This window comes from Neopelma chrysocephalum, unplaced genomic scaffold, assembly GCF_003984885.1.
Source record: "Neopelma chrysocephalum unplaced genomic scaffold, ASM398488v2 Primary Assembly neopelma1_24, whole genome shotgun sequence".
Lineage (NCBI taxonomy): Eukaryota > Metazoa > Chordata > Aves > Passeriformes > Pipridae > Neopelma > Neopelma chrysocephalum.
This window is the reverse complement of record NW_020897693.1, coordinates 12030932-12043487: the sequence shown is the minus strand read 5'-3', so window position 1 is coordinate 12043487 and position 12556 is coordinate 12030932. Positions and strand designations below refer to the sequence as shown.

The 12556-nt window shown below is 38.6% G+C and overlaps 1 protein-coding gene across 5 annotated transcripts in view; it reads left to right on the top strand.

The window, feature by feature from the left end:
- The window catches only part of SLC1A2 (solute carrier family 1 member 2), a 90883-nt gene that overhangs the window by 55164 nt on the left and 23163 nt on the right, over nucleotides 1-12556 (top strand). For all 5 annotated transcript variants that reach the window (XM_027703927.1, XM_027703943.1, XM_027703950.1 and 2 more), the window contains 5 exons: nucleotides 922-1074; nucleotides 1698-1948; nucleotides 5450-5609; nucleotides 8643-8769; nucleotides 11583-11816. In XM_027703927.1, the coding sequence (XP_027559728.1) occupies nucleotides 922-1074; nucleotides 1698-1948; nucleotides 5450-5609; nucleotides 8643-8769; nucleotides 11583-11816 (925 nt within the window). The remainder of the gene's footprint in view (nucleotides 1-921; nucleotides 1075-1697; nucleotides 1949-5449; nucleotides 5610-8642; nucleotides 8770-11582; nucleotides 11817-12556) is intronic.

The following is a 12556-nucleotide window of genomic DNA, read 5'->3' as shown; positions in this document are numbered from 1 at the left end:
AAACTCCGTACTGTTGAAGTGTTCACTTGGAGTCATCTTTAAAAGGTACCTGATGCTGTTCCAAAAAAAGTTTGAAATACACATATTTTTTTCACTGTATCAAACAGATACTTCAAAGAGTCATAGTTGCTGCAAATCATAACTCAGGCTTTGCTATCGAGTTTTATTACACTTGAGACGTGGGCTTGGGATCAGGAAAACAAAGGCATCTTGGCTGTAAACATAAAATACCCATTCATAAAGACCATGTTATGGAAGTAGACATGGCCTTTTTTTCCCCTAGACTATGCTTTAACAGCCTCAATCCTGAGAGGGAGGTTTAGGTGCTATCACTGTAGAAATCTACATAAGAGATGGATGAAGGGATGGTTTGTGATTTGAGAACATTAGCACAAAGAGAAGGATGCAGACCATCAAAAAACAGAGTAATATGTGAGTCCTAAGAATCAAGTATTCTTCAATGATATGTGCAGTATTCCAGATCAGGCATTCTGTTCCCAAACACCCCAAATGCAACTTCAATGTATTTTCCTCATGGGACTATTCTACCTTACCTAAACCTACAGGGTTTTTCTTAGACTGTAGAACAGCTACTCATGCTGACCCTGTCTTCAAGTGGTACCATTCCTATTTTGAGAGCTACATGTTGTACTCCGAAGAGCTGGATCCTAACCCTGACTCCTCTGTCAGTTCTGTACGGACTTATATAAACCACTCCACCTCTTGGTGCCTCAATTTTATTAGCTGTAGGATGACTATATGAATAACATTTGACTATCCCTCCCTTCCGAAGTCTGTGTTGTACCAAAGATCAGCTGCCCCATGTAACCGTTTTTCTTGTAGGCTGTTCTTCTGGATAATCAATGCACATTCAGCCATACTTAAGTTATGTACCTGCTCTTTTTTGTTATTTTTTCCCAGGTGTTATCCTGGGTGCAGTGTGTGGGGGTCTTCTTCGTCTAGCAACACCTATTGACCCTGACATCATCATGTTAATAGCCTTCCCAGGAGATATACTTATGCGGATGCTAAAAATGCTGATCCTCCCTTTAATTATCTCCAGTTTAATCACAGGTAAGATCTATTAGCCATAAATACTTTAAGATGCTTTCTACAGATATCACCTGGTTTGCTTTTTGTGGTGTAGGAAGAACAGTAGTGTGATCCTGTCAGTATTTTGCAGGTGTGTATTTTAGAATTAATTTCTGAATAACTTAATTGATTTTAATATGTATATGCTCCAGTGAATTTAATTTCAAACACGTGCACACATACTACCATCAGAAATTTCTTAATATGCTGTTTGATATAATTCCTGGATTGGACCTTGCAAATAAGATGGCATAACACTAGTAAGCATAGCCTTCTTGAAGATGTGGTGTCAACCAGACCATGACCATTTTGCAGCAATCAAGGGCAAAAAATGGTATGATATCTTCTCTATTTTTCAATGCCTGCAATGTCTGCAATTAGATGGGATCTTAAATGGTTCTGTATAAATTATTAGCAGTAGACACTGCTCACGTAAGAACTATAGGGAGAATCTGTCTAGTGGTGAGAATTTCCCTAGAACAAAAGTAAGTACCTGTAGGCAGTCATTAAACTTTGAAAATTATAAAGGTTTTTATTTTATAATTATTGAATTGGATATTGAGTGTCAATATATTTGTTTGTTTCTTAAAATAAAACACCTGCAGGACTGTCTGGTTTAGATGCTAAAGCAAGTGGCCGACTGGGCACAAGAGCCATGGTCTACTACATGTCCACCACTATTATTGCTGCTGTGCTGGGTGTGATTTTGGTTTTAGCCATCCATCCAGGGAATCCGAAACTCAAGAAACAGCTTGGTCAAGGGAAGAAGAATGATGAAGTATCTAGTCTGGATGCTTTCTTGGATTTGATCCGAAACTTGTTCCCTGAAAATCTAGTTCAAGCATGCTTTCAGCAGGTAAATCCTTCTACTCCTTGGTAACATTCTTCACATCTTTTACTTACCAGGGTTGTCTGTAGAGTTAATGTCATTGTTTAGGTGAATTGGATGATGTAAAGAGGAATACAGGTCTGAAGTCCTGAGCAGGTAAATGAAAGAGCATTATTTATAGCTACTTTGGTTGTAGTTGTTATTTAAATTCATAGAACTTTTTTAAAGAAGATGATTTTTATTTTGTTATTAAGTAAACTTAACTTTTTTCTGTGCTTTTTATACAATATCTGTGGTCATGAAAGCTGGCCTGGGGCAGATCTTTGACCCAGGTTGAATTTGATCATCATTGTTAGTTGCAGAACTGATGGTTCTGCAGTGCCCTGTTTGGAATACATGGATGATATTCATTCCAGCTGGTTGCCAGCCCCGAAACACAACCTCTCTTAACCTCTAATGCTTTGTTAGAGTTCAGACTAGGTGGAGATAACAGAGCCAAGTGGCTGACCACCCCACAGGTGGCTCCACCACACCAGGTTTGGAGCATGCTGGGAAAGAAAGATGCTTGCCCCATGTGTTGCTTGCTCTGTAAGTAGATAATTAGATAATTTTGTCTAAAAGCTTTTCACCAAGGCCTAATCAAAACTTTTTTCCTTTGAAAAGTAAAATAAATGAAAAATGTATGCTTCCTAAGTTCTGCTTAAGCATATTTCTTGTATGTAAGCTGCTTTTCTCCTGCAGCTGAATTGTTTGGAAGTAATGCAGACAGGTTTTGGTTTCAGGGTTGTTTTGGTTTGTTGTTTTGGTGTTGTTTGGTTTTTTTTTTTTGATGTAACAGGCTTTGTTGCCAAACCTGTTTTTAAGTGTTCCTTTGTGAAATGGCATGGTTGCTGGTGCTGTGGTTATGGCCAAAGAATAAAGTGAAGAGAAGAGGGGGAAGGGAGAAGAGGCCATTGGGGAGTGGGAAAACGGGGGGTAACCTAAGCTGCCAAAAGGGCTTGGATTGCTTCACTTCTTACATGGACTTCCACATAAAAACACATAATCCTTGGGGATTTAGAAAGAGAACATTCTCAATATTTCCAAATCATCATGGGAATGTCAGTCATGTGGTCAAACTGTTGGCGGCTAAAAATCACATGTAATGTGAAATGTATTTCTGCAAAATTGAGTGAGGGAAAGCGGGATGCTTATGGTTTTTTCTTCCTTCCCCTTGTTTGAACTCTGGAAGAGAGAAGAATTAAATTTCTGGTCACTTGAAATTAATCAAATATCTCAACAGAGGGGCAAAAAGCAGTGGAAAGTAGAGTTAAGCTACCTGTGTCAGATAGTTTTCTTAAAACCTTAATACTGTTTTTTCAGTGTGTGTAATTCCAGTGTTCAGGTCACTTCTCTAGTTATGGATCACCATTTCCCTGATTGTTTTTCAACTTAGTCAAAAAAACTTCTGAGATTTTTGGCTTTCCAAAATTTGATTTTATCAGATTCAAAACTAATTGCTAGTGAAAACCTCTGCCACAAAGCCACATTTCTTTTGCGAAGTAAGTCACGCTCCTTTCTAGATGGAACTTGTACCTCTCTTAGCCCTTAACTCCTCAGCAAGGAGTTAGGCTTTACTTGAATCTCTCTCTAGGAGGAAAATTAACTGCTTTTAATGGTGTCGGCATATATTTTCTCTTCCTACATTTATACAGTCTTTCTCCATAAACATTCAGTGTTTCCAGGTTGCCTTAGAAGGAAGAAGTGTTTTGCAGTAATCCTGAGAAGAATGGTTCTGAAGGGTGCGCAGCAGCGGTGCTGTGCAATGTGTGTGGGAGTTTAACATGCCTTCCACTGTGACCAGGCAGAAAGCAATGAGGAGACTCATGTGCAGTTTTGAAACAGTTCATTTACAAACTGGACTCTGAACCGTCATCGGATTTCAATCTCTCCTGAATTTTAGTATGGTCCACTAGAAAGTTTTAATTTATAATGAAAATTGCTATTCCAGCAGAGATAAGACTTTATGTGCCATGAAAAACCATGACACTATCATCTGTAAATATGACTATGACATTTTAATGGTGTTTCTAGCCTCAGACCTTGTTGTCAGAATCTAAGCTTTATATTTGATTCAGCATTTTTAGTGACTCTGGCCTTGTGCAAAGAAGTGCTGAAGACCTTTTACTTAAGTGACTGTAGTGGAATTCGAGAGTGTGTATAGTCTAATGTTTTAATTTCCGTGACTCAGTTCTTACATTCTGAATACCTCACATAAAAAAATATTGTTGACAACATCCCTCAGATGACCTCTGACAAAAATATGAACATGCAAGAATGTTTGGTTGTTTAAGGACAACTGAAGCATTTTTCTCATGCAAAGCTACATAGGGTTTCTGTCTATATCCTCCTCTACAGATTTAAACAGCAGGTTTTGAGAGGAGGGATGTAAGGTATTTTAAGACCATAAGGTTTTAACTATATGGATTGAATCTGGATCATCATCCATAGTACTACAATGTTCATCTCAACGGGAAAGAGGTGCAAGTGTACTTTCGAAGGCTAGTGCACCATTTCTCTTGCCTTGCTCAAACGTGTTTCTAGGAACAAGAAAAGTAGGGAGCGGGTGGGAAAACATGGCAAGGCAGTCACAGTGTCCAAACTAATTTGCCTGTCCCAGAGCCATGAAGAGGCAGAAAATGGTGAAGATGTGAAGTGGGAGGAAAACATCCCTTCTAAAAGCAGCAAGTCACAGATCTCTCTCTTTCCACTCCCTCCTCCCTTTTTTACCTAGCTGTAAACTCAAGCCCGTTTCTCCCCCTAGCATTCCTTCCCAGCTTTCCCTTGACCCTGCCTTTCATGTGCCAGAAGGGTCTAAATCCATTCAGATGCTGATGTCTTCTTTTTATGAGGTGGTCAGATTTCTGTCTGGGAGCACTGATAATTTTTCTGTTATCTGTCACTCACAATATTTTAATTAGAGAGCTCAGGGGACTGTATATTCCATTTTGAGCTCTTGCAGTCAAGAGCTCAAAAGCTGTAAGAGAAGTGTTGGAAATGTCTTAAATTTTTGATTCAACTTAACCATTAGACTATGATAATTTGAGCTGGGCAGACCATCCTGAATAACAAGCCTTACTGCAGAGTTGATGCCATGACTGATCTTAGAGGCTCTTGCCTTTGGTGCTGAGCAAATGGTATCAACATGTAACATGCAATCTGTGAAGCACCCTTTGTGAACCATCTGGACAAAGGAAATAACTGTCTGTAAAACGTTACACTGTAGTGGTAAGGAACAAGTATTTGCCATGCTTTTCACACTAGAGTCATGAAGAAGACCCCTAGGACTTTGTAACACTTGAAACTATTGAAAAATAAACTTATTTTTGGAAGAGGAGTGAAAGACTGTGGAATGCCATGTCTAGTCCTTTAAAAATATAGTTTCCTGGAATTTCAAGTGCAGACTGTTTTTATTATTATTTCCTTATTTATCATATGGATTGTATTCAATCTGTTTCCATTCTCATTCTCCCTCTTTATTGCCTTCAGATCCAAACTGTCACCAAGAGAGTGCTGGTGCCACCACCCATTGAAGAGCCACCTAATGTGACTGATTCTGCTTTGGCTATGGTGAATGAGACAGCACCACCTGAAGCCCAACTGGTCATTAAGAAGGGACTTGAATTTAAGGATGGCATGAATGTCCTGGGTAGGAAAGTTTTTTGCCTGTCAAATATGTACCTCATATGTATGACACAGCTTTTTGCTGTGACTGATCAGTGTTGTCAGATCTGCTCTTCAGTGCAAGTTTAGTCTCTCCAAATAATCATCAAGTGTTATCACCTACTGGCTGCCCATTGGTCTCTGAGATGAGTATATCACAGAAACAATCAAGTGAATTGTTCTGTATTGGCAGCTTTGCAGTTATGAGTTGGAGCACAATAGCAAAGCATGTAGGAGGTACCCAAAATACCCTTTCATCCTAGAAGAAGCCGATCTAGACTAATACTAATGCATATTGGCAAAACAGCATGAGGGAGAGCTTCAAGAGCCAGTGCTTCACCCACCCGCTGATGAATTTGAGCTAAGTTGTTTCCAGTAGGTGTCTTGGGCATGCTGAAATAATTTGGCTTGAGGCAGAGCCTGAAGTGAGAGGTGGGGTGTAAACCAGACCACCCAAGAAAAATCCCAGAAAGGCTTGACACATCTCTGAGTCACAACTCCCTCCTCCTTTCATCTTGGCTGCTGACCTTTACCAGCTGCAAATGCCATCAAGCCATCTTGTCTGGACAAGCCAGCAAGTGAGGGAGGTCGGAAGACTTTGCCTATCTCCCACCCTTTCCTGAAACAACTGTTCAGACTGGGGCAGGAGCACAAGGGAAACAAATAGCTGGCACACCACTTCTATTTTCTCCTCTATGCCTGGAGTCACTGTTTTGTCAGCCCAAAGAGGAGAACTCCTCCTTCAACTTTTTATTTTCTGGATGTGGGTGAAGTCAGTCACAAATTAGCTCTCAATTTGTAACCTCATTGGCACACCTACTCTTGAAGCTACTCTGTGACAGCATATCCACGGGGCTGAGGCCGATACCTGTGTGCTGTCCTCAAAGTGGGACAGTATGTGGCAGTACCTAATCTACTGCTTTCTCTCACCACTAGACCATAACCTTTTAAGGGCAAATGGCCCCTTACAGACTCCTTACAGCTGATGAACAGATCCTGCTGTCAGTGGCTGCTGTGTCTGCAGAGCTTCTTTAGGTGTTGGTGAGTTGGTTGGCAGTGGCTGCTTTGCTTAGGCATAGGGGAGATGGTAGTATCAATAAGCTGATCTTGTTTGTCTATGAAGCAGCCTGCTCCACAAGAGCCACTGTGTCCTGCCTACCTTCATGGCTCCTCCTTGCATTCAGCATCTGTGGGCAGAGGAGTCACTTGCTTTCAAAGCTGCGAGTTGGCGTTTTGCACCATGTGTGAGGCAGCAGCTCATTGCATCTGCTGTTACCCTCACCTGCTTTCCTCTCTCCTGGAACTCTTCTTATGCATTAAAGTGAAACAACCATTCTGACATGACAGATGCACTACATTTAATGCTAGATTTGTTTTGTGCAGGCTCTTCATGGATAAGAAAAGATCTAGAAGGCTGAATGCAATTCCTACAGAAAATAAATACACAGTTTAGGTGTGGGATTTTCTGCGGTGTTTTGACCAATGACTCTCAAATGTTGCAGAGTTTTTTGGTTTGGTTTGGTGTGGTTCGATTTTGAATGAAGCGAAAATGTTGGGGAATTGCCATCCAGTTTGCATAAACTGTACAAGCCAGGCAAATTCCTGCAAACATGAACCAATCTTAGTCTTATGACTAACACAGCAGTTCATTTGGAATTAATGAACAGAAAAACCTGCCTACTAACAGTTTCTGATGCAGATTCTGAATTCCAGGAAGTAAGTTGGTATCTGAAAAGCTTTTAATTATTTCTTTACGCTCTGCGGCACACAAATATATGCTTCACTTCCCTATTCAAGTGACTCAACGGAGATAACTTGGTTCTAAAGAATGACTTTACATCCAGGAAATTGGATTAAAAAAAAAAAAAAGAAAAAAAATCTGATTACTAAATCCAGTGTGAAGGTATGGGACAGCCTGTCTTTTCCCAGCATACTTGTAGGTCAAATTCCCTTCTCTTGAACGCTTTTGTGTCGTGGTAGGTTTTTCCTTAGGAATTTCCCTACTGTTTACACATTTGTTAAATACTGAAGTCATATCATGAATGAAAATTTACCCTCAAAGGATGACTGAAGATTCAAACCGTCTGTCAGTATCGATTAATAATCTGATTCTGGCCACAGAAAGTTGCTGGCATTGAAGACACAGCTCCAAAGTAATACGGGACAGATGCACTCTGCTGTTTTTTCACACTGATAGTCCAATACTCCAGATATTCATACCTTAGCATTTAAATTTTGGAACCAAATGTTACTCGTATTGAATGCTATGATTTTGTATCCAGTGATAGCCTGTTCCAGTGAAATTATTCTGTTTATTGGGAATTCTGTGGTTAAGCTTAAAATGCAATACTTACCTTCTACTCCCACCTCCAACTTCTTCATTTAACTGGAATACTCCTGGACTGCAAAAGTTATGTTCAGGGCTACTTTTGCCTTTCCCTACACTCCGGAACTCACTAGATTGTAGTTTGAATCTGTCAAGGGACTTTTACAAAGCCTGAGAAAAACACTCTTGATTTCTAGTAACTGTTTTAACAGCAGCGTTATGATATAGCAGTGTGTTACCTCTCCCATTCACCAGGGCTTATGAGGTTTCTAATAGTTGCATGGCACTGAGAAGATTATTGTATACGTACTTTTTGATGATCAGGTTAATTCAGGAAAAAACACCAATAAAACCATAGCTGGGCTGTGAAATTGGAATTTAGTAAAATATTGAAGAATCAAAGATGTTCTGAATTTGATCATGGTAGCTGAGAGTGAGTAAATATTAAAAAAATCCCAAGACATGTAATATCCTATAGTTCTGAAATCCTGGTGCAATGTGCTCTAGGACAACCCTGCTTAAGCAGAGAGGTTGGACCAGATGACCTACTGTGGTCCCTTCCAAACTCACCTATTCTTTCATTCTGTGAAGTCTCATCAGCATGTAGTATCAAGACATTGACTAGGAGCAAAAAACTCCTAAAAACCATGGGCTTATGTGCCTTTTTTTTTGTCTTGCCATTTTTCCTTATAGGTTTGATAGGATTCTTTATTGCTTTTGGCATTGCTATGGGTAAAATGGGAGACCAGGCCAAGATGATGGTGGATTTCTTCAACATCCTGAATGAGATTGTGATGAAGTTAGTAACTATGATCATGTGGTAAGTTTGAAGTCCTAACTTATAGAACAAAAAATTATTTTAAGGAAGCCCTCATAAAACCTTAATATAGCATATAGTGATCACAGTTTGTTAGTAAACAATGTAATTAAATAGTTGACTTTTTAAAACCTTGACAGGTATGTTATAACCACAGCAGCAGTATTTCTATTTAGTGAGGATTATTTAGTACCCAATTTGAAATATTTCTGAAGATACTCTGGTCTTCATTTACTGAAGTACAAGACACACATGTACCAGCAAAGGCCTTCAAATGCCACATTGGTTATGGAAGTTCATTATACAGAAGAACACCTAAGCAAGCAAGAATGCCCCACATAAGAACATCCCAATCTTCCTGGGAGGTTAGCATAATCCCAGGATATTACCTTGGAGGTACAATTACAAAAAAGCCTGGACACACACACTATTTACTGTTTTCTGTAATAAAAATATTTTACCACAAAATAACATTCCAGTAGTTTTCAGTGATGTGTAGTCCCTCCACTCATAGTTTCTGCAGAACCTGTGTCTTACAGCCTTGCTGTAATGGGGTCACTGGAATATATCTGTCCTGTTTTTGAAGTGTACCCATGCATAATAATGGGGCCTGACTTAGAATTGACCTTACCAAATTAAGACAGCCATTGTTTATGTCTGGTAGGGGATTCCCCCCCTTTTTTTTTCCTTTGAGGTGTTTTTCCAAGGACTTCCCCAGAGCTATTTGTATGCAGTGCCAAGCATGGCCATATCACATAAAAACACATTTTCATAACATAAAAATGTGTTGCTGTGTTTGGCAATGTACTGCTGTGTTACATGTCTCCTAGATCTCTGAGAGCAGAAATAGCCACTCCAGTACAATGCATATATCATGGCTCATTGCTACCTGTGATTCCCTGGTGTTCCTGGAAGTGATTTTTGAGTTACAAGGCCTCTTCTCTGAAGCTCTAGATGGGCACAGTTTATAGAAAAGAGAGCAGGGTGCCTGAAGCACGAGTCTTCAACATCATCAGTGTTTCAAAGGCAGACTGTTATGCAAGTGATGCAGATAGTAACAACAATGTGGAAATGTGTAGAATAAAAGAAAGAACTTAAAGCAATGACTTAAAGCAATAACTTAAAACATTCTTTTTATGCTTCTGCTTTCTTGTAGATGATCTTGCTGCATAAAACTACAGTTGTTTTTATTCACAAAGCTTTCAATATTTGCTTTAACCTGCTGGTCTCAAGTCTATAGAGAGGGAGTTTATACTTCATTCCAGAAGCTAGAATTTACTCTTACTTCACTTAGCACCAGCTGGTAGACCCAAGACATAATACCCTGCCTACAGTATAAATTTTCTCTAGTAGTCAGTGTTGCAGTGGCAGGAAATCATTCCAATTTCAAGAAATTCACTGTAAATGTTAATTTTTTACTGATTTGCTTTTTGTTTCTCTTTTCATGAGAAAAGGAAATTGATGTTGGGAATTCCACTTGTTTGAAATTGATGTTAGGAATTCCTCTTGTTCATTTCTGTCTAGAATTTTAAAAGAATTGTTGTGGCCTGAAGCAAGGGCTTTTTATGTGTCTTTATAAAGAAAAATGCACTTCTTTATGCAGAGTTACATTTTGTTTGGTTTATGATTTCTCTGCACAGACAGCTGTAACTCCCATGGCACTACAAATCCTCAGGAGCATGGCATTGCTACACAAGCATAAAACAAATCAGACATCTGGCTCTGACAGTGTGTAATTCTTTATAAGAATTGAATTTCATCAAGTTCACTGAAATGTGGCATTGTATAACAGCTGGTCTTGCATTTCAAGTGATTGAGGGCTTTCCATGTTTTGGGCACATTGTTTGAGAGACCATGAGATATTCTAACAGAAAACAGGAAGCACTTTTATTCTGAAAGTCAGTTTCCTTTGTCTTGTCTTTAATTAAGCATCCAAATCACTAATCATCTTTGGAAATATACATTATCATTTATTTTCAAAGAGGTATTTTTTTTTCTCTCCACATTATATTACTTTCTCCCAATTTTTATAAAACAGATAGAGAAGGTGAATCTCACTTTAAATTATATAATGTACTAACTTTTACCAGTGCAGGTATAAATATTGATTTCTATCCATGTACTTGCAAGTATGTTTCACTATACCTGATTATCAAGTATTTTAAGTAATATCCATTCATTTCAATTTTTTTTTGTTCCCAATCTGTGCTACCATTATCATCCTATTCAAAAGTTCCATTTATGTCTTCAGGGAATCACATGATTAAGGGGACAAAACCCCTACCCAAAGTAACAAAAGGACATAATAAATGAAGAATCCATAAACTAAAAAGCATTTGTTCAAATTATTGAAAGAACATAATGGAAACATTTGTAGCCTTCAAGATATAAGCAGTTCATTCCAACAAATAGTTTATCTGAAGTAAATAATGCAACTCCCTGAAACCATATAAACAATGGGTTGTAAAACTTATGTACTAAGAACAAATCTACACCACTCTTTGTAATGATCCAAGCCTGAGTAACATTGTAGTATCCTTGTACAATGTTATTCCAGGATGCAAAACTATTCAGGAAATGCATATTCCATTTGATGGGATGAAAAATGAAGTAGATGGGGAATTCACTGGAGATGGATGTTATTTTTGAAAAAGATGTGAAAACTATGCATTGAATTTCCATTCAATTCCTGATCTGCACCTCAGCGTTGAGCTTCAGAGCTCCCTACTCTTTCTCCAGTCTGTACTATGTTGAGCACAGTTTTTATGACTACACTGCAAAGACTAGGTCCATCTATGCTTGTTTTCTTTTTCCAGGTATTCCCCTTTGGGTATTGCTTGCCTCATCTGTGGAAAAATCATTGCAATCAAGGACTTGGAAGTAGTTGCTAGGCAACTTGGCATGTACATGGTCACTGTGATTGTGGGTCTTCTCATCCATGGAGGGATCTTCCTGCCTCTGCTCTACTTTGTGATAACAAGGAAAAGCCCATTTTCATTCCTTGCTGGGATTTTCCAGGCATGGATCACAGCACTAGGCACAGCTTCCAGGTACACTTGAGAAATACCAGTGTGCTTTGTTTTCTAGCTGATTATTAGCTGCTGTTTAGACATAATACATCTGCTGTTCTGACCTTCACTACAAAAAACATTTTATGCCATTGAATAAAAACTACTTTGAATCCAGCTGATGAAATAAATCAAAATACCACGTCTTCAGGATTTTTCAAAGAGGTTGTAAAGCTACCTGCAGAGAGTTGGGAGACTCACTTTTTTTCTTTTCTGGCATTAACCTAATGACTTGTGCAAATTGTGTTGACTCTGTACTTGTTTTCTCAGCCAGGAAAAAGTGATAATTCTGTTTATTTTGAAAGCATGTTAAGACCAGTCTCATTGCATTCAAGAAAAAAAACCAAAAACAACCAAAACCAAACAGTGCTAGGTTTCAAGAAAGAAATGAAAAAACCTCTCAGTTTGTTCTTTCATCCATTTTGGCAGAGTAATGGCACTCCATTGAAAAGCTGAACATTTTAGATTTGTTCTTAATGCACAGAACAGGCACAACAAAGTGTGTAAGCAACATAGCTCTCAGTAATACAATAAGATCAAAAATTGGTGCTTTGCATTGGGGCGGTTAGTAGATCTTGTGTTGAAATTATTTTCAGTTAAAGACCATACCTTAAAATGTTTTTCTTCAATAAATGTTTTATTTCTGAAGAAAAATTTATCTTCCATTTTAATTTAAAAGTTGAAAATCAAAAAGCCAAGTACAAGGCTGACCACCAGAAAGT